We start from the raw sequence: 24,564 nt of genomic DNA on the forward strand, positions 1-24,564 counted from the left end.
TGGATAAACTGCTTTTCTAGGCAGTTAGATGCACTCCAGTGTTAGACGTGGCTAGTCTGACTCTCATGAAAACAGCAGTAAAAAGCAGATGCCTCCCTCTGCTTAGAAATTCTCCCATACAAAAGGGAACAGTTCCCCTCCACAGGTCCTTAGTGGGACCACATGGCTCCTGTGTGATCCTTGCAGTTCCAAAGCCCCCAGATCCCAGTGCTGCTGCAGCACACACTGCTGCTCTGTTGGATGGCATTTGGGAGACGTGGTGGACAGGAGCATCCTGGACAGCTGCACGTGCATCAACAAACAGGGTATTGCTCCGTCTGCACTTGTGCATTCCCACTCCCATTTTTATGGGCAGTGTTTTTAGCCAGGACATGGCCCATGAAGCAGCCCCTGGGACAGACACTGTCCTCTTACCTGCTCACACAAGGTGCCAATGAGCCCTTCCAGGTCCTGCTTCTCGTGTAGCACCATCTGCTTCTCCTCATACTCCTGTTCCAGCTGCAACTCCAGCTGCCGGAGCTGTGTGTGTGAGAAATCCCAGCCATGCTCAGATCCCAGCCAGCCCTCAGAAGCCCCATGTCCCAGCAGGGCACAGCCACCACCACAGTGGGGACCTGGCACCCCCCAGGAGAGGGGGTACATCGAGGTCTCCCACTCCACCCAGCACTGGGAACCAGGAATGGGTTGTGCCCCCTGGAGCACCTGCCCCCTGGCAGTGCAAGTGCAGAAGAGGGGAATTAGTCCAGGAGCCTGCAGGACTTTGGGAGACAGGATGGCTATTTTAGCCATGCTGCCTGTGAGACACACTCAGACATGGCCAAGGGCTGTCGCTGCAGTTCTGGAATTTGTGTTTGCACCCACTGACCTCATGGCCTTGTGGAAATGGTATTTTCTGTAAATTATTCCCAAACATGAAACACTGGAGTTGGTGCCCTTGGCATGACACTGGAGTTACCAGGAGCAGTGTGTCCATGTTCTGCATCAGACACAGCTCTTGCACACTGTCCCCAGCAGCCCCTCCAGTGTGGCAGAGACTCATGCCTGACCCAAACCCTGACCTGCACATCTGGGATGTGACCAAGGCTCATGTTGGGTTGGTGGTGGGAAGTCAGCACCTCGATACTTCCTAAGGAGGACAGACCCCTGGAATAGCTCCTCCTCTGCACTGAGTACATGGGGAGCTCCAAGGAGCGCCCAGCATCGTCCCCACAGCCAGTGAGGACTTACCCTCTTCTGGCAGGACTGCCGCACGTCCTCCAGCTCCTCGTCCTTGTCCTCCAGCTCCTTCTGGTGGATCTGCTTCATCCGCTCGATCTCCAGTTCCAGCCTCTCGTGAAGCTGAAAGACCCAGAGATGAAGCACAGTGGTAACACTCAGCCCCAACGGGGCGGGGATGGTGTTGGTCTGGGCTCGATGTGCCCAGTGGGGATGGACACCCCCGGCACACCCAGCCCCACAGTACCTGCTCCAGGTGATCGACAGCGGCCGTTTGTCGCTCCAGCTCCTTCCTCTGCTCAGCAGCACTGCCCTCCAGGTCCCAGAGCTGCTTCTTGAGTGCAGGCACAGCACTGGTGTCTGTGGCACCAGCGGTGCTGAGCTCCTGCACCCGGCTGGCCAGCACGGCCACTCGCTGTGCCAGGCTGGCCACCTCCGCCTCCTTCTGCTGCTTGGCCAGACAGAGCAGGGGGTCAGAGCCCAGACATAGTAGGGGGCCCTGGCACTCACACCCTGCTCTTAGAATCCACAGCATTCCCAACAGCATCATCCAAAACCCCTGGAGCAGCAGCAAGTAGTGGGCAGCCCCTTCCCCACACTGAGAACCCCATCCCCACCATGAGCCCCAAGCACACCTTTCCTTCTTGATCCTGAGCTCACCTTCCCACTCCTGTGGGTGTCCCCACTGTGGGTTCCCCACAGCCCCTGCTGCCTGGGGTGCTGGCAGCAGCCCTGCAGGCTCCACCCAACCCCACAGTCATGCCCCTGCCACTGTCAGGTCAATGATCTGAGGGTCTCAGTGGCACCTGGTGCAGCACCATCCCGTGGGACACAGACTGGCAGCTTCCCGCACGTGGAATTGGGGGTAGGGGTGTGAGGAAGAGCACAAGTGACTTCAGTGACAATGGGGGTGGGCCTGGTTAGCTAAATCACGGGATGGGGATCACTTATACACAGCAACAGCCCTTCTTCTAGCAGAGGAGAAAGTTATTTAAACACATCAGGTGCCTCCCAGAACTGCGTTAAAAGAAATTGGAATTAAGTTTCCTGATTGCCTCTGCTCTAATTGCAATTGCTTTGCTTCCAAAGCTGTTCCCAAAATGGGGCATAATGCAGCAAAGTGGGATGACTCTTCTTACCTCCAAGCTCTGCTGAAGTTTACCCATCTCCCAGCGGATGCTGGTGTTCTCCTGGGACAACTTTTCACGGAGGCTCTTCTCAAAGGCAGACTGTCCCAAGGCCTGGGCTAACTGCAGGTCAAACCTGGAGGGGGAGCACCAGTTACCTCTCCCTAGGTCAGGCTGGAAAGGGCTTGGAGCAACATGGGCTAGTTGAAGGTGTCCCTTCCCATGGCAAGGGAGTGGCACGAGATGAGCTTTCAGGTCCCTTCCAACCCAAAACAGTCTCTGTGATTCCATGATAAACTCACACGGCAACAGGATGTAAAACTAACCCCCAGGTGTGGTGCAACCTCCAGCAGTCAAAACAGACGAAAACATCAGCCCTTCCGGGAGCCTCTTACCCACCCTAATCATTCCCCTTCCCCGTCCCTCCTGCTCCAGCACTCCCCAGCCCTCCACGCACTCCCAGCAGCCTTACTTCTTCTGCCTCTTCTCCAGCTCGTGGCTGCGGCTCTGCTGGCTCTCGGCCAGCACCCGCGCGTCCTCCAGCTCGCAGGACAGGCGCCGGCACCGCCGCCGCAGCTGCTGGGACACCCGCTTGGCCGCCTCGCACGCCGCCCGCGCCTCGCCGAGCTGCGGGAAGGGACGGCCCTGAGACCCCGCGGGACACACATCCCGCAGGGGAGGCACCCCATGGACCCCGCGGTACAGACACGCCCCGCAGAGGAGGGACCCCCAGGGACCCCACTGCACATAAACCCCGGGTAAGATCCCCACCCGGGGCTCAGCCCCATTTAGGTCCCAGGGGATGGTTCGCCCCGAGATTTTTCACTAAATAAGGACAAACCGAGGTGCTCTGAACCCTCAGGATCAGGCAGCCCCCCCCTCAAGTGCCTGCAGCATCCCAGCCCTCCTGCTGAGTCAGCGAAGCTGCCCCGGGGCAATGCCTGATCCCATTTCTCTACAAAACGCAGTGTCTGGATGGAGGGAGAAGAATCCCCCAAGGATTCACATCGTGTTTGGGACACACACACAGAGCTATTACACGTCAGGGAATGGAGTCATTAAGGAATGACTTTAAATAAGCAAAATCTTGCATTAATGAAGCTTGTAATTCCAAGCTAACTAAAAGCAAATGGGCTGCTTTGCTTTACTCGAGCTCCTAAGACTCAGCTGCTTTGCTTATGACTATTTAATGTACCATGAGCAATCTTCATTTCTTTGTTTCATCCATATAGGAAGTGACCTGACTCCCAGGCACCGCTCAGGAAGCACGTTGGTTTTTCAGGACAAAGCTCAGGAACTGCCAGCTCTTTACATCAGCAGCTCTTTGTGTGACAGATGGTGTGAGCACAGCCCTGTCCAGCTCCCTAACCCAGAACAGCACCAAGACTCACCACCAAGCCTCCCCACCCCGCAGCTCCCACGCTCTACCCACGCTCACACTTGACCAAAGTGGAATTTTGCCATGTTCTGGTGCAAAAGTGATTTTTGAAGCTTGGAGGAAGTTTCGGGGCATTTATTCTCAAAGCCAGCAGAAAACAAGTGGTGTTCCCTGGTCAGTGGGAGCAGCAGCAACAAGCAGATGTGAAGCTGAGCCTCAGCCCTGCAAAGCTTTGCCTGCCCCAGGAGTACGGAGAGAACAACTGGCTCCAGCAACAGCCCCACTCCCTGGCGTGACTTGGGGGTCCCTGTCCCCTCCTGGGCTGGCAGCACTTGCCTTTTGCTCGAGCCCTGTCCTGGTGCCCAGCTCGGACTCCAGCCGCTCCTCCAGCTGCACCAGCCGCTTCCGCAGGAACACGATCTCCGTCTGTGCGCAGTCGAACCGCACCTGCCACTCGTCCTCTGCCACAGAGAGAGACCCTGGGGTACTGGTGGGTGCTTGGGCCTGACCAGCCCCAGTGGCTGTGCCAGGGGTGGATGGGTGGATGCACAAGGACACCACAGCTCCTGGGTAGCACCAACACCAGCACCGAGCTCATAGGGAACAGAGCTGCTTTGTGTGCCCAGGGCTGCCCCAAGCTACATGGAACATGTGCCCTGCCTTAGGCAGAGCATGTGTGCTCATCCTGTCACATCCCACCCCATCCTACCCCATCCCATTCCATGCCATCCCACTTGTGCCTTAGCAGCCTCCTCATCCCACCATACATACTTCAGACACACTCTGAGGTGCTGGGAGTGCTGAGCACTGCCAGGCAGTGCCAGGAGCACCCTGGGGCAGAATCCCTGCTGTCACCCCCAGCCCCATGCCAGAGACAGCACTGCGTGTGACCAAGCTGTCACTGCCAGATCCCACTAGATGAGCCATGTGGGATGATAGGCTGCCAAAATACACGGGGGTGCCAGGGGCAGGGGGAGTGGCACTGACTGGAGTGGCCAAACCTCTGCCCTCTGCTTTGTGGCTCTGCTGACCCCATGGATGAGGCTGGATGCCTGGAGCATGCATCACCTGCAGAGGGACATTCCTACCTCCTCCAGAGCCACTTATCTTCATTTCCCGCAGCTGGACCAGCTGTTGGGCCTCTTCCAGCTGCTTTTCCACTGACTCCAGTTTCTTCTGCACTTGGTCATGTTTGCTCTGGGGAAACCAAAGGAGGAAGGGAGCAGGTCTACCTGGGTCTAGGGTCCAGCAAGGCTGTGCCAGGAGGAAGGCATTGCCACTGGCATGGCCCAGGGGCTCAGGGCTCTCATACCTGCAGCTCCTGCAGCTCACGGGCACCCCGGAGCCGCTCTGCCCGCTCCCCATCCAGGGCCTGGCAGATGACATCGCCCTTGTACCGCTCATCTGACAGCTCTGTTGTCAGGTCGATGATCTGGGGGGATGGGGGTCAGTCTGGGCATGGCTGTGCATGCCAGATCAGTGGGGTCAGCCATCCCACATCAACCCCACAGTCCTGAGTGCTCTCTACCTGCCCTTTGGGGAGGTGGTCAGTGCACACCAGCGCTGACCAGCACCACCAGTGGGAGCCCAGGATCCCATTTGGCAGCGTCCAGCTGCCTCTGCCAGGCTGCCTGTGCCACACTGCCTGCACTGCGCTGCAGCCAGGGCTCATCAGATTTCTCCATTGTTCTATTTGATTACATTAAATTTCCTTTGAAACCAGAAGCAGATGAATGAAGGGGAGAATTATTAATTCAGAGAATCAATTTCATTTTTCGCAGAGCAGAGGGGCACACGGTCTATCCTGCTCAGCTGGCCAAGCAAGGGGCTGCAGAGGCAGCAGGGCCACAGGAAAACACAAGATTCCAATGCTTCCTTTTCTGCATCTGACAGCATTCTAAGGCACTTCACATTTTGCAGGCAGCAGCTCCTTAGAGGTTCTCACAAGTTTAACTCATTAAGCAAACCCCGCAGGTTTCCTGTCCCTGGGGAGTCGATGTTTTTTTGGGTCTGCCCTGAGGCATTCAACTTGATCAGCATTCCCAGCCCTTTAACAGAGAGCTTAAACTAAACCATCTTTACTCCCTTCCCATTGAGAAGGAGATTCCAGGCCCTCGGGGCTGTTGGCACCCTTAACCAGAGCTGCAGCCTAGACCCCAGCTCAGCCACGCTGCAGCCCAGTGATCTGGGCAAACCCAGGGTATTTATAGAAACTTTGGGAGCTCCTTCTCTCCATGATGCTTGGCAAGATCCCAGGCACAATCACACAAGAGCCCTTGCATCAGAGAGCAGAACCCACAAAGGACCAGCAGCTATCTGGGGATTATGGAATCCCAGAATGATTTGAATTGGAAAGGACCCCAAATATATCCAGTGCCAGCCCCTGCCATGGGCAGGGGCACCTTCCACTTAACCAGGTTGCTCCAAGCCCTGTCCGACACGGCCTTGAACACTTCCAGGGATGGGGCAGCCACAGCTTCTCTGGGCAACCTGCAGTGATGCCAGTCTGGAATGTTGCAGCTGGGCACCACAGCCCATCATGGTTCTGCTCAGAGAACCACTCCCAGATAAGGCCATTGCTGGCAGCCACCACTGCCCACCCCACTGCTGCCCACGGCTCCTCCAGCTGTGGTGGAACTGGTGCTCCTATTCATCCTGATACAGCTTCATTCCCAACCTGGCCAAGCAGGGCTGTGGCAGAGGCATTGGGGATTGTACCAGAGGTTTTTTGAGTTGTATCAGAGGTTTTTGAGGCTGTACCTTGCTCTCCAGCCTCTCTGCAGTCTCCCTGAGCTCACTGCATGCCTGCTCGGATTTTTCCAGCTTCCTTCTCAGCGCCGCCAGCTCCTCCTAGGGAAGATTGGGAAAAAAACACACATGGAGAGTTCCAGCATCCTTGGTTTATTTATGAAAACCTTGTTTTCTGTTCAAAGTAAGTGGAAGAGACATAGCTCCCTTATTAGTAAAATTTACCAGGCAATTTTGAAGGCTGCTCACTGCAAATTGCTGGGACTACAGCTCTCGACATGAATTCCATCGGAGGCAATGTCAGCTTGGGTGTGCGTAGAGCACATTTTATGAGAAAGCAGCAAACCTCAAAAGCCTGGGTTGAACAGCCAGAGGCCTGTATTGTGCCCAGGGAGTGTCCCAGGGCCCTGGCAGGTATCACAGCGCAGTGCAAAGGCACAGTGTTGGCTGTGATTCCTTTCCAGGCAGCAGGAGCTGCTCCGTGCAGCCTTGTCCTGCTTTGATGTCCAACACTGAGCAGAAGCAGAACGTGCAGAGTCGTGATAAAAACAGGGGTTAACGGGTGATGGGGCCTGATGGATCCCAGGTGGGTTTAGGCAGCTTTTATTTCAGCTGAACCAGCCTGAAAACATCTTGTTAAAACCTCACTCAGGCAACAGGGAGAACAGGACGCCAGGGAAGATTGAGTAGGAATTTAGCACTGATCTGCCCCATCCCACCCATCCCATCCCTCGGTACACACCTCTTTTGCACGGAGCTGCTCCTCCGCCAGGTTAACACTGAGCAAGGGCCGCACGTGGCTCAGCAGCTGCCACCAGGGCCAGTGCCTGACTGCCTGGAAGACCACCAGGTTCTTCTGGATGCAGCGGATGGCGAGGCGCTGGATCTGCGGGGAGACACAGCAGCAGTGCCCCTCACACAGCCAGGAAGGACCAGGCTGGGGCACCAGGCTGGAGGGGTGTGAGGTGGCAGAGGAGGTCAGGGGATGGCAGTGTGGCATCTCACGGCTGCCCATGGGGCAGGGCAAAGTGGGTACCCTTCAAAGGAGCTCAAAAGAGCTGTAATTTGGATGCTCTGGGCATATCCCAGCAGTGCTGATCTGAGTGGGCACAGGTATCCCTAACCAATGGGATGGGTACCTTCAACCTCTTGAACTTCTGGCGGCTGAGGAAGCCCTTGCAAGCAGCCTGGAGCAGGGTCATCTTCTGGGCTATCAGCTTGTCACGCTGCTTCTCCAGTCTGGAGATGACCCCCGGCTTCAGGAACACCTGAGAGCAAGTACAGAGGTTACACACCCCCAGGACAGGGACTGAAACCTCTCCCTCCTCCTGTTTAACAGAAGCATTGACTATCACAACGTGCAATTCCTCAAAACCCTTCCCTTTGGATGCTGCCCATTCCCCCCAGTGCAGGGATGGATGGATATCTCAGTGGCTTCTAACAGGTCAGACACAGCTATGCACGGGTAACACAGAGACATGCACAGGCAGTGCACAGATACACACAGACAATACAGAGATAAGCACAGGTAGCACACAGACACACACTGTAACACATAGCTGTGCACAACTAAAACCAGCTACAAACAGGTAACAGCATCAGTGCATTAGGATAGCGAGCCACGTTGTTTTTGTTCACTGAACTGGTCACAAACACCGTGTAAATGGTAGAGATCTGCTGATGCCATTGAATTCAGCTCGGTATCAACCTCTGAGTGTTTAAGGTATCTCTGGGTCACTGCCTGGCAAAGCTCTCGGGATAGAGGACCAGGACTTGGGATACAGGTGCTCACAACTATTGCAGTCCATTTGCATAACACAGCTTTAATAACCCCTGAAGAACACGTGTGAGGCCAGCGGGTGCTCAAAGAGCTGCATTTTAAAGCTGCCAAATTGAATCAAAGAACAATCCCAAGGAAACTCGCTCTCTCGAGCTAATGCCATGATTGCTCCACCACCTATTCAATTGCCTCATTAATGTCTGTATTAACTCCCCAACCCAGCAAGCTTCGAAGCCAGTACAAAATCAATGCTCAAAGCAACGGCAAAGCGAACTCCTCCACAACGAGATGTGACCGGGACTGCCATCGTGCTATTGATTAATAACAAGGGTTCCAGAGAAGAGATAATTGCAAACTGTGCTGTGCAGAATAAAAGAAAGTTATTTTGCTCCACAGAGCTGTTTCATGAATTCTTTCTTTACAGACTGCAGAGCTGAAGGCAAGCACGCACAGGAAATTAATTTTTCTTTGAGACCATTACATTTGAGTTCAAACACTGTTGCTGTGACAGCTGCCTGGCTTTGCAATGTGAACCCCAGTCCACCAAACTCATGAACTGTTCAAGCCCCATTCCCTCCTACGTGACATCAATGCCACAAGGGGCTGGGTTTTGTTAATCAGGTACAGACTTTATCCAGGGTACTGCTTTCAGATATGAATTAGGAGCCTTCTGTGCTGATTGTTGGTGAGGCTCAGTTTCCCAACCCACCTGATGCCATGTCCAGCAGCGAAGGTGAAGCTTTCTTCCCAATTTGGGAAGCTTTGGGCAGCTGGCACGGGGCAGGCTGTGCCCCCCCACACCGAGAGCAATGAGGAAGCAGGGACTGGAGCCACCGTACCTGGCTGCGTCCTATGGCAATGCTCTTCTTCTCCAGATCCAGCGCCTGGAACAGCTCCTCTATAGCCTGTGGAGAAGGAGCACATCGTGGAATTGCTCAGGAAACATTTATACCCTGCCATGAGCCTGCTGAAATGGTGTACAGGGATCCCTGGTCCTCATGGGTGCCCAGTAAGGTGCATCCAGCTTATGGGCACCCCGTAAAGGTACATCCAGCTCTGCTCTCCTTTCCTCTTCCCCATGCCAAAGCCCACCTTCCCAGTCATAAGTCCTGGTGTAAGGACTTTCTGTCCTGGAGGCTTTTGGTGGGATGAGGGGCAGAGATCTGCAGCTGCATGAAAGTTATTCCCCCTTTTGCTACCATGCCTGGTCTGGAAGGACCCCGATGCCTGGACAGCCCTGGGAGGAGGTGACACAGGGACAGTGAGAGCCTGTCCCAGTTACAACCAACTGCACTCAGTGCTCCCCTTCTGCTCACCTCACCAACAGCTTGTCCTATGAAGCCAAAGCAGGTGGAAAAGTACAGAACTCTCCCCGAGCCCACCAGCACAGCACAGAACCCTCACAGGGATTCAAGCAGGAGATTAGTCAAGGGGAGAAGCCTGAACTCAATTACTCTGAGCTTTGGACCGACACAGGAACATAACAGGCAGCAACACCAGACATTCCCCTGGGGCAGCAAACGCTGTCTGGATGGATGGGTGGTAACAGAAATCCTCTGCTGATACTTCACTCCAGACAACATCCTCTGGCAGCCTCACACATCTCCTTCCCAAAGGACAAACCCATGGGATGAATATTTCACCATGGACCCAGGAATACCTTGTGCAGCAGAACTTCACTCCTGGTCTCACCAGCAGCCATGCAGGGGTGGGATGGAGTACACCAGGGAATGGGGATATGAACCACCACAGGGCATGAAATCCCGTGGTGGAGGCAAAGAAGCGCCGGCACTGTGGCTGTGCCCTGCTCCAGAGGCACTGCTGGGACTGGTGTAGGGCTGTGCAGCACGATACCACCCCATCCCCACCTCCATCCCCATTTGATCCCCATCCCACTGCATCCCCACTCCCTCTCCATGCCCCTCTCCATCTCATCCCCATCCCAGCACAAGCACAGGGCCAGTTGTTGCTGCACTGTCACCTCACTGCTGATGAGCATCTCCCCTGCTCCAGTGGTCAGGTTAATGCTTCTTCCCGGGAAGCATTCCCCAGCCAACAAAACCTTGCAGCAGCAAGCTCCAGGGAGGATGGGATTTTCCAAATCCCCTGCTTACACCCTGCTGACAAGGCACCCTCTGCCTTCAACAGCGTTTCAGAGCAATATTGACCTTTTCCAACTGTCAAACTTGTCTTATTAAATCCCGAGGTCTTAACTGCCTTTGCACACGCTGGCAGGCAGTTTGCACAACACAGCACGTGCCCAGCTTTAATTCTTCTCCTCTTAGCTCTTCCCAGCTCGCCCACAGCATTATTCCAGGGGCTGGGATGGTTCTTCCATGGTTTTGCTACAAATTTATTAGGAAACAAATAAAACTGGTACATCCCCACCTTCCTTCCTGAGCTCTTTTGACTTTCAGGCATTGTGGGACAAGGTGAGCAGCCACCCTGGGCTGTAGGTGATGCCAAATACCCCAGGAGACCCCATGGTCCCTGCTCCCTTGGGTTCCTGGGAATGCTGCCTGGTTTGTCCTCAGCCAGCCAGCTTTAAGGGATCCAGGAAGAGGGATGGAGTGCTGTCATGCTGGGCCACAGCAATGCAGAGATCCTGCCCTCAGTTTGTGCCCTGTCCTGCAAACCAGGACAAGCAGGAATCCTCAGCACACAGGATTGTCAAAGCCATTTCCCCTTAAGTATTAAAAAGACACAATAACAGACTGAGTTCTCCAAGTCCTCTCCATGGTGCAATAATGTTCATGAGCACAGCCCACTCCAGGAATTTACTGCCTTGGCAAAAACAGTCCTCAGGGGAGAGACTCTGGGATGCAGAGCTGAGCTCAGCTGCCCTGCCGGGCTACTGGAGGATCCATGTCCCTCCGTGCTCGGGCACCATGGGGAGGGTGAAGAGGAGCAGGAAGCAAAGCCATCCCCCAAATCCAGTGCTGCAGGACGCAGCCCCATGGACAGATCACTCCTGATCCTTGCTAAGGAGCTCTGAGAGCCCAGAGCCCAATCTGTGGGCTAGCCCAGAGACTCCCAGACCCGATCACCAATGCTGGTGTGCTGCCCAGAGCTGTGCTGAATGGGGTTTTCTCCTTCTCCTACTTCCTGAGAGCAGCCTTGTGTTTAGAATCATGGAATCATTTTGGTTGGAAAAGCTCTATAGGATCATCAAGTCCAACTGTTCCCACAGCACTGCCAAGGCCATCACTAACCCATGTCCCCAAGTGCCACATCCACACATCTGTTAAACCCCTCCAAGGATGGTGACTCTATCACTTCCCTGGGCAGCTTATTACAGGTCTTGACAGCTCTTCCAGTGACAGAATTTTTCCTAATATGCAATCTAAGAGCTCCAGGAATTGCTCCTCATGTCAAAGACATCCCTCCCTGATGGCATTGGGGAGGGTTGAAATAGCTCTGGCATCAGCACAGCCCCATGTGGGGGTCTCAGCCTGTGTCCCCAGCCAGCCCAGCACACACCTTGCTCTCATCTGGCACCTCGTAGGCAGAGGTGTGTTTCTTCATCACCTCTGGAGCCAGGACTTGGAAGCGCCTTCGGAACTGGGTGAGGAGCAGGCGATCCGTGTACCCTGGAGGCAGACAGACATGCTGGGGGCTGCACCACTCCTGGGGCACTGCCACTGGGACACTGGGGAGGGATCTGGTCGGAGAGGGCTGTGAAGTGTGGCATGTCCTCCTGTGCAGGTCCGTTTCCCCATGACATTAACTGTGACCGTGGTTGATGCGGGTCCAGCCCAATGCATGGATGCATCCATGCTCCAAGGGGAGCACGGGAGAACCCCATTGGAGCCGCAGCCACCCAGGCAGGAGAGGGGTTGGGAACCCCTGCAAAAAGCAGCCATAAAAATTTGGGGTGTTTCTGAAATGGGTCTGGTAAGAAGCGGGCGATGGGCAGAGCCTGGAAGGGCTGAGGCAGGGGCAGGGTGGCAGTGGTGGGTGGGACGGGCACAGCCCATGTGGCAGCGGCGGGGGCCGGACGTACCGACGCGGTGCAGGCGCAGGGCGTCCAGGAGCTGGGTCCCCTCCAGCTGGGTCCTCAGGGCCACCACGTCCAGCTGTGGGGCTGCATTGGGTGGTGCAGGGGGACGAGGGACCGGCCCTTCTGACCCCATTCCCGGGAGGAGGCAGTGAACAAAGTGCAGCTGAGACCGTCGGAGAAGGTTGGTGAGGGCATCCTGTAGGGCAAACAGAGGTCAGTGGGGATGGAGGGGGACAAAGGGGCAGCACATGCTGGCAGTGGGAAATGCTCCCTGTGCACCTGCTGCAGTGAGTCTGGGTAGGTGAAGGAGTCACCTCCAAGCCCTTAGGAAGCATATTAGGAACAGCTCTGGTCAGAGAGATGAACACAGGGGTGCAGGTCCTAAGACTCTTCTCATATTTTCAGTCGATGAGACGCAAAAACTTACCAGGGTTCATAGAATCATAGAATGCTTTGGGTTGGAAGGGACCTCAAAGATAATCATGGTTGAGGGACACTGGGTGTAGGGCTTGCCAGGGACAGAGACCCCAAAATTGGCTGGCCAGAGAGTCAGCAGAGCCTGAGCCTCATCTCCGAGAGAGAGTTTGGGCACCTAATTACAGCTGAGAGCAGCAGGAACTTGGCATGTGCCCAGCACTAAGGGGTAGTTTACTGTCTGAGTGCTTAAGAGGATTAAACTGCGGCACAGCAAGGTTCTGTGTAATCTGCTCATGATCTGTTTGCCTGTGATGCTCTCCCTGAGTGACAGCAGTGCCGAGGAAGCTCATGGTCACCCGTGGCCAGAGCAGCATCCCGGGTGAGACACAGCCACAATGGTCACCCAGCTCCTGGTGGGTGATGGGGGGTGCAGGGCTCCTCCAGTAAGAAGGAGTGTGTCCAAGGCAGGGTCTCAGTGCAGGGTCACGATACTTCGTGCCATAAACCCCCCAACCCACAGCCATGAGGGTCCCGACAGCAGCACTCACCGCCTGCAGCTTGATCTGAGCACACACCGACCTCTTCCTCACAGCTGCGAAGCTGCTGGCGAAGGTCTTCCTCAGGCAGGCGTTGCGGTGCAGGGCGGCCTGGGATCGTCCCTCCAGCCCGGCCACGGCGCGGCAGGACAGCGGTGCCCGCGCCCGCGGCTGCACCAGCTCCCTCACTGCGGGGCTGCGGGGATGAGACATGGGATGGGGCACCGGGGCCGCAGTGGGGGTGGGAGACCTTGGCTTCCCAGCCCCTTCTACAGGGATGCAACAGCCGGGGCCCCAAATTCAGATTTGTGCTGCTCTGTGGAGTGGAGAAGGGTGCTGAGACGCCCCTCACCCACTTTGCTCTTCTCTGGTCTGGGCAATGAGCTGTTCACTGCTGTAAAACCTCCCCTGAGTTGAAGCACAAAATGAAACAAGCCAGGAGAGTGCAAGCAGAAGGTTAAAATCCCCTGTGTGTGCAGACACCTGCAGTACCTCGGTTCCTTTTCAATTCCAATTTAGTTTACAAGTTCCTAAAAGCAGTGGGAAAATCTGGGTAGTTGCTGCACAGGGAGCTGGTGATGTCTCATGGCTCTGACATGTGCTGGACCCCCAACAGGCCATGGCCTGGGACATGGACACCTTTCACTAGACCAGATTGCTCCAAACCCCATCCAACCTGGCCTTGAATACTTCCAGGGATGGGGCAGCCATAGCTTCTTTTGGCAACCTGTGCCAGAGCCTCCCCACCCTCACAGGGAAGAATTTCTTCCCATCTAACCCTGCCCTCTGTCAGTGGAAAGCAATTCCCCCCCTTGTCCTGTGACACAGACACAATTCTGTGTCTCCCCCTCCATGACCAAAGCCAGGGCAGGTTTGCAATGTCCAGCCCCAGCTTCATGGCAGGGTTATCCCCATCCCACTCCTGCGGCACAGGGCTCACCACTGGCACTGCGAAACCTCCCTGGTACTTACACTGTGGAATGCTGCAGCACCTGGATGGCATTCTGGGCTGAGAGGTTGAACTTGGCTTTGCTGACCCAGCCCGTGAGGTCGTAGCGCACGGGGTTGGTGCCCAGCTGGTGGGAGATCTCGAAGTGCAGCGCCTGCTCACACCGGCGCATGTGCCCGTCCCCTGCAACAGAGACAGCAGCCCAGAGAAAAGTCAGATGTTTAATTGGCTGCATTTCTCAAATTCCCAAAGCCAAATGGCAATGCCAGAGGCCGGGCAGCCGAGCTGAGCCCAACTTACCCTCCTGGTCGGGTCCCTTCATGGCGAAGTAGGAGCAGAGGCGGCTGAAGGCAGTGCTGTCCCCGGAGCCTGGGATCAGCACCTCCTCATCCAGGATCCACAGCAGCCCCCGGCGATCAGCCCCGGGGCTGCCTGGCAGCACCTGTGGCTGCTGAGGGAGACAGTCCTTGGTGCTGGGAAGGGGCAGGAGGGCTGTGGGCTCCAGCCACAGCCACGCCAGCCCACTCTCTCCAACCTGCTCCCACTGTCCAGCTGTGGCCATGAGACCCTCCTAGCCTGATCTATCTCTGTTCATCACCCTGAGCCCTACCCAGTGACAGTGCTCCAGAGGAGGCCATCATCCCGGCTCTGCAGCCAGGCTGGGAGGGGTGACAGGGAGCAGGGCTTGGCCAGGGAGGGTGCTTGTATTTTAAAAAGCAAAAAAATCTCCTGGTGGATGCTGTACCCTTCCCTGCAATACTCCAGGCTGCTCTGGGACACTCCATAGGGTCCCTCTATGCCCTCTGAACCCACATTGCCCTGAGAAGGAGGATGCAGAGCTCCCATGGTGCCCACGGGGACAGGGTACCTGGGAGCAGCTCAGGTCGATGATGGACAGCGTGGCCAGTGGAGAGTGCTCTGGAAGATCAAAAGACACCTCAACATTTTCCTGGAAAACATTATTTAAAAGCTTGCTTCAGTCATGGTCTGGCATCTGGAAGCCAAGAGGAGATCCATTGCCAGGGGTGTGAATGAAGGCAGGGATCCAGGGGAGCAGAGCCACTGCTGGAGCTACCTCTGCTGTGACACGGAGGAATGGCCATGCCTGTCCCTGTGGGCAGGGCTATCGGGACCCCCTCACTCCATGGAATGGTGCTTTGGGTGTGTCAGGCAAGCTGGATAAATCATGGAGGTGATAATAATTGATGTATTACAACTGATAATTATTTCTTAACAAGAAAGCAGAAAGAAAGCAATCAATTATTTAATTTGCAGCTTGCAGGTGTTGTTTTCCTCCCTCAGCCAAGGGCTGGAGGGCTCATCCCCCTTCCCAACAGCCCCAGCACCACATCTGGGAGCCCCCCGGAGGGGCAGGGGGAGCATGGCCTGAACTGGAGATGCTCAGCAAAAGCCATGGCTTCAGTGCCTCTCCATGGCAACATGGAGAGGATCTGCCAAGGAATATGGGTCTGCAGGCAGAGCAGAAAGCAGCAGGGGAGACCCAGTTTCTCTCTGCCAAAGGCACGTGCCACTGTCATCCCATGTGTGACCCAGCACTGGGAGTGAGTGATCCCAGGGCTCACAGAGCAGTCCTGGGGCTCACAGGGATGTGTCCTGCACTATCCTTAGCCAGCAGGAAAGCCCAGGCAAGAGGAGCCTGCGGAGCCCTCCAGCATTCCAGGCTCAGGCAATTATGGATTCATCACTAGTGAAGGGCACATCTATCCTTACTCGGCGCAGGTGATGTGTGAGTATTAAACCATGGGAATTCAACCATTTTCCCAGGGCTAGAGGCATTAAAGTAACTCCTGCAAGCCTAATAATAAGTTCATCTCTGCTTGTAGGTTTCTCAGCAGCTTATTTTTGCAATAATTTATCATTTTCTTTTCTATTCTCTATTATTCATCATCTAAGGAAAAAGTCAGCTGTGCCAACAGAAGGGCACAAAGCCTCCTGAGCTGGAGCAAGTATATCATAGAATCCCAGAATGATTTGGGTTGGAAGAGGCCTTAAAAATCACCTCGTTCCAACGCCCCTGCCATGGGGGGTTCTACAAAGACACCAAGAGAGCCTGGCATCTCTGGCACGTCAGAAACAGCCAAGAGGATCCAGGACTGGGGCAGGAGGAAAAGAGAGACACAGCTCAAGCCTACAGTTCTGTACAGACTCCCCATTTCTGTGACACCCCTCCTGTTAAAGCTACTGAGTTATTCACTCACACCATGACAGGGCACAGGGATCCACTGGGCCAAAGGCAGCCCCGTCCCCAGGCACTGGGAAGTTGCTCCCCAGGACGCTGCTCCCAGCCCTTGCTCCTCACCTCTCTGTACCTCTCCATCTCCAGAAGGAAGGTTTTCTCATAGAAGAGCCCCTGCAGCCGCTCCTGCACGTAGTTGTGGCACAGCTCTTCAAAGGTGGCTGCTCGCTCAGCCTGCTGGTGCCGCGGGTTCTGGAAGCCAGGGGTGTCCACCACGGCGATGGAAGCCATGGAGAGGTGCTGGGAGGAGAAGGACCTGGGAAAAGAATGACACACATCACTGGGATTTACCCACAGACAGCAGAAGTGATCCCAACCAGGCACTCACAGTGCCAGGTCTCCATGCCAGGCTGCCTGTGCCGCAGGAGGGCAGGACACAGGAGGTCCCAAGTGCCAGTGTGCTCTCCCAGTCAAAGATTTTCACACAACTTCCTATTTTTCCAGCAGGCAGCAGTCACTTGCTTCATTCCTCTCTCTGGAGAGCCCCAGCAAATTTCACCCCTCAGCAGCCCCTGGAGAAGGGGCTGCCACCCCCCAGCCCCTCAGTGCCCGGCAGTTCTGTACCTGTTGATCAGCGAGACGACAGCAGCAAAGAGCTCCTCGTAGAGCCCCGAGGCCATTCCCTCCACACACTCCACACCCGTCATCTTCGGCCCTGGCACAGGTGGAGGGAAGACCAGGCACAGACACGTCATTTCTTTCCAGCCAAGTTCAGCCAGCACAGAGCTGAGATGGTACTCAGGACTGCAGCCCACTCTGCTGCCCTCTCAGTTTGGGGATTTTCCCCTTTTTATAGGCAGGGCTCTCACAGCGTTTAAGCCAAATCACTTATCTGAATTCACCTGATCTTTGTGTGTCCCTAAGGAAAGACAGGCAGGGGCAGCTGGAAAGCTGAGGGCAGCACAGTCAATGATTTAATTAATATTAACATACCTAAATGGGCCTCACTGCCTGAGAAGAACGAGGTGCATTGCCTCTCCACGCAGACCCTCCACCTGCTCCCGGTGCAGCACCCTGCAATTCCCTATCCCCCAAAATAAAGGGAACAGGGATGCAGCATCCCAGTACCTGCCGGGCTCTCCTCAGCCAGGGGTGGCTGCCGGCCCCGAGCCGTCACCTGCGCCAGGATCTGCTTCAGGTGGTGTTTGAAGACGGCGGTGCTGAGCTCCTCCGGGTCACAGCCCAGCACCTCGGCGGCGCGGCTCGCGCTCTCAAACTTCATGAACTGCTTCCTGCCAACTGGGGAGGGGGACAGGGGCACAAGGGAGTCAGGCAGGGCCAGCACCAGCAGAGCTGGGTGCAGGCTCATTGTCTCCAGCAAACATCCTGCCTGTTCCCATGTGCATCTCCAAAATCAAAATTATTAAGGGCAAGTCCAGGGACCAGATGAACCCTGCGACCCATCCAGGCTTCCACCAGCCAGGCATCAGTAACACCGTGTATTTCAAGAGTTTCAGTGGAGCAAACCAGCAGATGTGCTGATGGGAACTGATGGGATTACAAAGCAATCCCTCGAAATCCTGGATCACCTTTCTTGGCCCCAGCAGTGTTTGCTGTCCCGGCAGCCCAGGAGCAGCACTCCTCCCCACAGCAGCGGCAGAGCTCCACTTGGTACTTATATCCAGTGATAAGGACTCCAGCTTAATGATTAAAATCAATAGGGAAGTAATCTGCAGGATTAATCCTTTTACAAATCCAGGTGCTGTGGAGGCAGCTGGCCAGCACGTGCTCAGGAACATGGGGAATGAGCAGAAACAGGAGGAGGCAGGCAAAGTTGCCCAGAGACCTCAGAGTAGCGCTTTTGGGTGGTGGATGAGAAGCACGGGGGGTCACAGCTAGGATGGACCCTTAAAACACAGCTGGTGGCTGGTGGCAGAGGAGAGGCTTTGGGATGGAGAGCGAGAGGTGGCACATCCTGGGAAGCCCATGGGGGACCCACTCCCAGCCAAGGGGATGCACAAAGCAGGGCTTGAGGGATGGGTGCTGCTTCACAGCACACCCACAAGAGTCAACCCCCCTTTCCCTTCCCCTTTGATCCTTTCTCAGTATTTTCTGTGCTGACTGAAGGACTCCAACATCAAGGGCTGTGCTGGAGCAGGCAGAGGAATTGCCTCAACACTCTCGGCTTTGATTTATTCCGTTTTCACTTGTTCTAATCTGAGCTGGCTGGACAGAGGCTGATTCCTGACAGACAAAAAATTTCTGCCTGCCAGTGAGCGGAGAGGCTGAGGAGCCAGGGCTGCACAGGCCTGCTGTGCCAGCCAGGTTCCCAGAGCTGGCATTCCACACTGGCCACTCCAGCACTCCGAGAAAAATGAGAGGCTCCACTCAGCCCCAGAGGAGGCCAGGCACCATTTCACACTTCATAGACTATAACCAGCAGCAGCATCACACGACCCTCTTGGGTGTAATGTGATGATGGAAAACTCACCAGCTTTAACACATAAAGGGAATTACTTTGGCCCATTTAATATTTAAGAGGAGCAGGAGGAAAACACAGGGTCAGCACCAGCCTTGCCTCGCTCACAGGGACCCCAGCTCAGCCTTTCCTGCTACAGCCCCGACACAGGCTCAGCCCGTCTCTGCATTGCTCCATGCCTTGGTTTCCTGGATCTGAAACAGGGATGTTCCTTCTCCTGCCTCCCAGGGCATGATGCTCCCCTGGTACCACCACCCTCTGCAGGGTCTGGGGGAGCTCAGAGCCTTCCCCACCTGACCAGCAGGTTCCAGACCCCACCTCCTGTGTGGTTTCCTCCCTCTCAGGGGTTCAGGACCCTGGGTTTGCAGCAGCCTCACTGCAGTGACTGGGGGGGGGGGGTCTTGTTCTGACCATGACACAGACCTGCGGTAGCACCAGGAGGATTTGGTGACCTGCAGCTGCTGGAATCACATCACCTCCATTACAGGTGAGGGCTGGGAGCCCTCAGGGAGCCACAGGGCTTTATTTTTATATCAGCCAGCAAAAGGGACAGCTTGAGAGTGAGCTGAACGCCGACCCCTGCTGCGCCCCAAACCTCCCTCCCGCTTAAAGAGGCAGCGAATAAAGGAAAACAGGGGATATCCTGCAGCCCACAAAGGGACTGAAGCACTCAGGTGAATGGTACCCAGGATGCCCCGCTGGCCTCCGGCTTCCTGGCTGCTTTCCCACTAAAAGAGCTGCTCTAACACGTTTCAAAGGCAGCGGGAAGGGCTGACACCGGGATGGAGCAAAGCAGGATTTTGAAATTCAACCTTTTCTTCTCGGTGTTTTTGTAGCTGCAAATGCATTTTCCATTCTCATCCAGGAAGAGGTGGTGCTGTTCCCTCCTGATTTATTCCTGAACAAACTGAATGTGTGAGGAGAGAAGGGGAAAAGGTGCCTTTAACCCACCCTGGGGCCCATTTAACACGTGCCGGGGCCGCCGCGGGGGACGGGGATGGCTCCTGAATGCCGTGAAAAACCAGCACTGAGGTTCCCTTTGGTGAGATTTCAAGGAGAGGATTTTGAATACACAACATCAAAGGGCGTGAAAGGGGAAGGGAAGAGATGGCTATCCTGAGACAGGTTTAACCACATTAAAAGCCTCGTCGCCCCCACTGAGACTTTTGCTCCATCTGGCTTTGATCCATTTTTTATCCATATTTCCTTTCATTTCTCCCTTTTTGTTGACACACGATGGGGGAATCAATACCAGAGTGAGAGACACTGAGACATGCTCTGGTTGTTAATCCCACACCTGAGTGTGCTTGGGAGCCGCAGCCCTGTCTGGACCCGTTGTTCCCATTCCTGTTCACGCTGAAAGAATTGCACAGTATTTGTTGGATACAGCGCTCAGTTCCCTCCCAGACTTACAGGGGGCTCAGGACAGAATGTGCAGGAAGTCTGAGCAAAGCAGCTCAGCTTCCCCACCACCGTGGTCATCCTTCCACCTGCCCTTGAGCTGAGCACTCCCAAAACGAGACGCGCCTCCAAAATTTGCTCTCCTGAAAACTCGCAGGCCAGAAGGGCCTTCATTTTTTTTTTTTGGCAAAAGCCTTCTCACACACATCAGCCTGAGACCAGGGGGTCATCTTTAGAAGTTGGAAGGGCATTAGGAGATGGAGATGGGGAAAGAGAACACCGGAGAGGAGAAAGAGAACTCTAAGTGATGCCAGCATCCATCCTTTTAAAACAATTAATAAATGATTAATGGTATAAATTACCATAAGATGTGTTATGACATGTTGCAGAGACATTTATAAATGTCTATGGCTTAGTTTATGGTAGCTTTTATGCAGCCCTCATAAACTGAAGTGTGTAAATCAATGTGGCTGCATCTAAAACGGGTTAGAGCACGTCCTAAAATAATTTATAAGGGATAAGGCAATTTCTATTCGCCTGTATTAACAAAGTCTTTATAAATACAATCTTCATCCAGACTCAGCCTATTATAATTCAGTTACTGTGGCAGACACTCAAGAGATCATAAAATCAGTGCTACCTGAAGCTGTCCCTTTGCAGTGTCATTGGGGAGAATGTGCAAAAGAACAAGTCACCCACCCTAGTCCTTCCCAAGGAGCTGGCACAAGGTGATGTCCTGCAGCCCTGTCCTATCCACATGCAGCTGGGGATCCCCTCCAGAAGCCCCAGCGGGACAGGAGACCAGCACCCCACATCACCCAGCTCCTCCATGGGTGACAAGGAGCTTGGAGCCACCAGAAGTGGAACAGCCTCAGGATGAGCATCACCCCCACACACCTCCCCATGTCCCACACACCCCAGCACCAAACACCACCAGGACACATCTCCTCCCCGCTCCAACCCCCAACCCCGAGATAAGGTGTAAGGAATGTAGAGGCAGGAGGCCCCTCACCTTTGCAGGAGCTCCCTCACCTTTGCAGGAGCCCCCTCACCTTTGCAGGAGCTCCCTCACCTTTGCAGGCACCGGCGGCTCCCAGGTGGTAGATGCCGGCCAGGACGCGCCAGACGGCCGCCTGCTCCTCCGTGGTGATGCCCAGTGTGCCCATGGCAGCCCGGAGCTGGGCAAAGGCTGTCGAGGCTCTCTGCTTCTCCTCAGGCTGCAGGAGGGAAGACATGGGGGGGAACATCACCACCTCTGCCAGAGCATCATGGCACGGGTGGTACACGACAAAAGGGAGCATGGAAACCACCAGGCCAGCAAGGAAAAGGCAATAAGGGACCCTTGCAAACGTTTGGGCAGATGGAGAAGTCCCCGACAGGTTCCTCAAGAGCCTGGTGTACATTGCCCTGTCATACGAGGACACATAATTCCCACTTCGAGAGTGTCTACAGAGCAGCTGCTGGAGATGTTTTATATCACAGAATCCCAGAGTGGTTTGGGTTGGAAGGGACCTTAAAGCTCAGCTCATCCCAACACCCTGCCATGGGCAGGGACATCTTCCACTAGACCAGGTTGCCCAAGGTTCCATCCAACCACATCCCCTCACTTCTCACCAAACAGACCTGCCCACAGCTGTGCAGGTCCCAGCCACCAGCAGGACCTGCCATCTCCCACCTCCAGCACTCCTGCGCTCCCTATGCTGAGGCTGCTCTGTGCAGCCCTGGCGCTCCAGGCTCCAGCAGGCAGCATCCCACCTCGGCCAGGACCAGTGGGAAAACCCTCCATGCTGGGATGGGGAACCCACACAAATGGTGGGCTATGAAAAGAGAGTAAAACCCCATCTCTGAACCCAAATGTGCTACATCAGCAGTGTGAGGACCTCATTGTGCCCTCCTTGGAGCTGCTGCTCCAGCAACTGATTCCCTTGGCTGCTGGACCGGCACAGGAGCTCCCTAATGAAGATGGAATATTGGATTCATTGATAGATGATGTAACTGCAAATTGCTGGGATTCATCCCAGCGCTTTGGCTCTGCAAAAGGCTCAGGCTAATGAGGGCTTGGAGCTGGGAATCAGCTGAGGAGCTTTTAGCCCCTAAAAATCACATTCTGGGCTCCCAAAAGGATACACTTGCTCCCAAGAGCTGCTGCTGCAGGGGAACATCAGGGCAGTGGACCCCAGAGCAGCAGAACCTCTTCCCAACCTGGCTGGGGCATTTCCAAAAGCCAAGCACAGGTCCCAGGTAGAGCAGCCCCAGTCCCGACAGCTCCCCTGGGACTGTTGGAGGAGTGCTGAGGGCTGTTTGGGCAGACCCTTCCTCACATCCTGACATTCACTCCCTCCCTCCATGCTTCCAGTACAGAGGCATCATCACGAGTCACTCAGCACCCAAGGACCCCAAGATATCCTCTTACTGGGGGTGACAAAGGGAGTGCACTGCAGCATCCCACTGCAGGTGGACACAGGACTCCAGCATTTCTCTCTCCCTACCTTCGTGAATGGCTTGATCCCAAAGGAATTGCTCTCAGCCAGCTGGTGCAGATGCAGCATCGTCCTGGGAGTAGTTACAGAAAATGAGTCAAGCTCCCTCCTCGCCTAGCCCAGTACCACTAATCCCCTGCCCTCCCCCTGGGAGCAGCTCTGGCACCCACAGGGCCCCTTTACAGCACCATCTGAGGGACCTGGGTGGGATAGGTCACCACAGAACTGCTCCATGCAGGGGGACAAGCTGGCACCTGACACACCAGGAGCCTTCACCCAGAGACACACAGCCTGGGGAGAACCAGAGCAAGAGGGAAAGGGATCCCTGTCTCACTTGTCACCTCAATTTCGGCTTTAGTGAAGAGGCAAAAAAGTGCCAGAAAATGCCCCTGTTTCATCAAAAATCTCTAATATAAGTGTGTACAGACCCCTGCAGTGTCACTAACAGTCGCTTTCACAACCTCTTATCAGAGGGGTCTCAAAAATCCCACTAGATGGGGAGAATTTAGATATATACAGTGGGGAGCCTCTGGGCAGAGGGTACCCACCAGCTGGGCAGCCAGGGGGGAGCAGAGCCGCCTGGTGCCATGGGAGCCTCACACCCACCTCTCTGCCACATCCAGCCCCGCCAGCATCAGGGGGAACACGTTGAAGCTGCTCTCTCCATCAGGCTGCTGGGCAACACGGGCTCTCTCCAGCAGCAAGGTCTGGGGAGGGAACAGAGGGCACTGGAGATGGTAAGGTGGTACTGGGATCTGTCAAGGAGGGGCTGGATTTCTCCTTGCAGGGCCAAGGCTGGATTTGGAGGCTGCTCTTTCTGCCTAGGGCTGTGCAAGCAAATTGGGCCCCATGCATAAAGGAGCAACATTTCAGTCCATGAGTGCAGCACTCAAAGTCCCACCACACCTCCAGAGGTCTGAGCAGTGTGATGGCCCTGGCAAAGATACTGCAGGATCTGGATAAGTCATTGCCTGGGCTTGAAACAAGCTCAGATCAGCTCCAGCCTTGCCAAAAGTGTTCAGTGCCAGCGCTGACCCCAGAGCTGGGGGTGTGTGTGTCCCCCGCCAACTGTCCCATCCTCCCATGAACATCCCAGGATGGTAATAGTGGCACATTCCCACTCCTGCACAAGGACAGCCCTGCCAGGCCACTGGCTCCCTGCCAGTGCCCAGGGCAGAGCAGGGGCAGCAGTGGGAAACCCTGGTGCTCCAGGCCTGTCCTCCCTCAGAGGAGGCCCGGGGGCATAGGCAGCTCTGATTAAAGAGCCTTTGATAAGAGCCCTGATGGTGATAAAAGCCCTCAGAGGTGTCAGCTTGAGGCGGCTGTGTGAGGTGCTGCTAATGAAACGCTGAATTATACATTTCCTCATAAACATTTCATCCCAGCACTGCTCCGAGCTCCCTGCCAGGGAGGGGGGTGGGCTGCCAGAGCTCCTGCTCAGGTGCCATTTAGGCACCTGTGGTCCAGGATGAGCAAGGAGTGGAGCAGAGGGCAGAGCATCACTCCTTGCACCCAGCCTGGCCGGGAAGCACAGCACAGGAGTGGTTCATCCCTACCTCAAGGACCCCCAGTTTCACCCACAGCCCTCCCATCTCACCAGGTGACAGATACCTGGAGATGAGCAGCGGTGATCTGGCCAGTGGCACTGAAATCCAGCGACAGGACCATGGAGAAGCGTGTGGAGCTGCTGTTGTGGCCAGTGGTCACTGACCCAAAGGCTGCCAGGACTGTGAACATTGCCTGGATCTTCTCCACTGCAAAACCAGCACCAGAGCCCCGCTGAGTCCTGCTGCATTCCTGGAGGAGGCATCTCCTCCTGGCTCACCTCTGCCTGCTCCTCCCAAGGGTCTGTCCCAG

At 55.3% G+C, this 24,564-nt stretch overlaps 1 protein-coding gene across 4 annotated transcripts in view; it reads right to left on the reverse strand.

The window, feature by feature from the left end:
• The window catches only part of MYO18B (myosin XVIIIB), a 56,342-nt gene that overhangs the window by 25,481 nt on the left and 6,297 nt on the right, over positions 1 to 24,564 (reverse strand). For 2 of the 4 annotated variants that reach the window (XM_064674865.1, XM_064674863.1), the window contains exons 9-33: positions 24,319 to 24,461; positions 23,314 to 23,414; positions 22,717 to 22,780; positions 21,300 to 21,444; positions 17,476 to 17,646; positions 16,972 to 17,062; positions 16,471 to 16,663; positions 15,019 to 15,099; positions 14,451 to 14,598; positions 14,174 to 14,333; positions 13,214 to 13,397; positions 12,252 to 12,444; positions 11,729 to 11,838; positions 9,088 to 9,153; positions 7,608 to 7,736; positions 7,211 to 7,354; positions 6,481 to 6,570; positions 5,033 to 5,152; positions 4,809 to 4,917; positions 4,057 to 4,181; positions 2,815 to 2,969; positions 2,355 to 2,478; positions 1,463 to 1,663; positions 1,228 to 1,338; positions 415 to 519 (exon numbers count right to left, since the gene is read on the reverse strand). In XM_064674865.1, the coding sequence (XP_064530935.1) occupies positions 415 to 519; positions 1,228 to 1,338; positions 1,463 to 1,663; positions 2,355 to 2,478; positions 2,815 to 2,969; positions 4,057 to 4,181; positions 4,809 to 4,917; positions 5,033 to 5,152; positions 6,481 to 6,570; positions 7,211 to 7,354; positions 7,608 to 7,736; positions 9,088 to 9,153; positions 11,729 to 11,838; positions 12,252 to 12,444; positions 13,214 to 13,397; positions 14,174 to 14,333; positions 14,451 to 14,598; positions 15,019 to 15,099; positions 16,471 to 16,663; positions 16,972 to 17,062; positions 17,476 to 17,646; positions 21,300 to 21,444; positions 22,717 to 22,780; positions 23,314 to 23,414; positions 24,319 to 24,461 (3,263 nt within the window). Of the gene's footprint in view, positions 1 to 414; positions 520 to 1,227; positions 1,339 to 1,462; positions 1,664 to 2,354; positions 2,479 to 2,814; positions 2,970 to 4,056; positions 4,182 to 4,808; positions 4,918 to 5,032; positions 5,153 to 6,480; positions 6,571 to 7,210; positions 7,355 to 7,607; positions 7,737 to 9,087; positions 9,154 to 11,728; positions 11,839 to 12,251; positions 12,445 to 13,213; positions 13,398 to 14,173; positions 14,334 to 14,450; positions 14,602 to 15,018; positions 15,100 to 16,470; positions 16,664 to 16,971; positions 17,063 to 17,475; positions 17,647 to 21,299; positions 21,445 to 22,716; positions 22,781 to 23,313; positions 23,415 to 24,318; positions 24,462 to 24,564 lie in introns of all 4 variants that reach the window. The other 2 variants (XM_064674864.1, XM_064674862.1) reach the window with 1 other exon arrangement.

Source organism: Pseudopipra pipra, chromosome 18 (assembly GCF_036250125.1).
Source record: "Pseudopipra pipra isolate bDixPip1 chromosome 18, bDixPip1.hap1, whole genome shotgun sequence".
Classification (NCBI taxonomy): domain Eukaryota; kingdom Metazoa; phylum Chordata; class Aves; order Passeriformes; family Pipridae; genus Pseudopipra; species Pseudopipra pipra.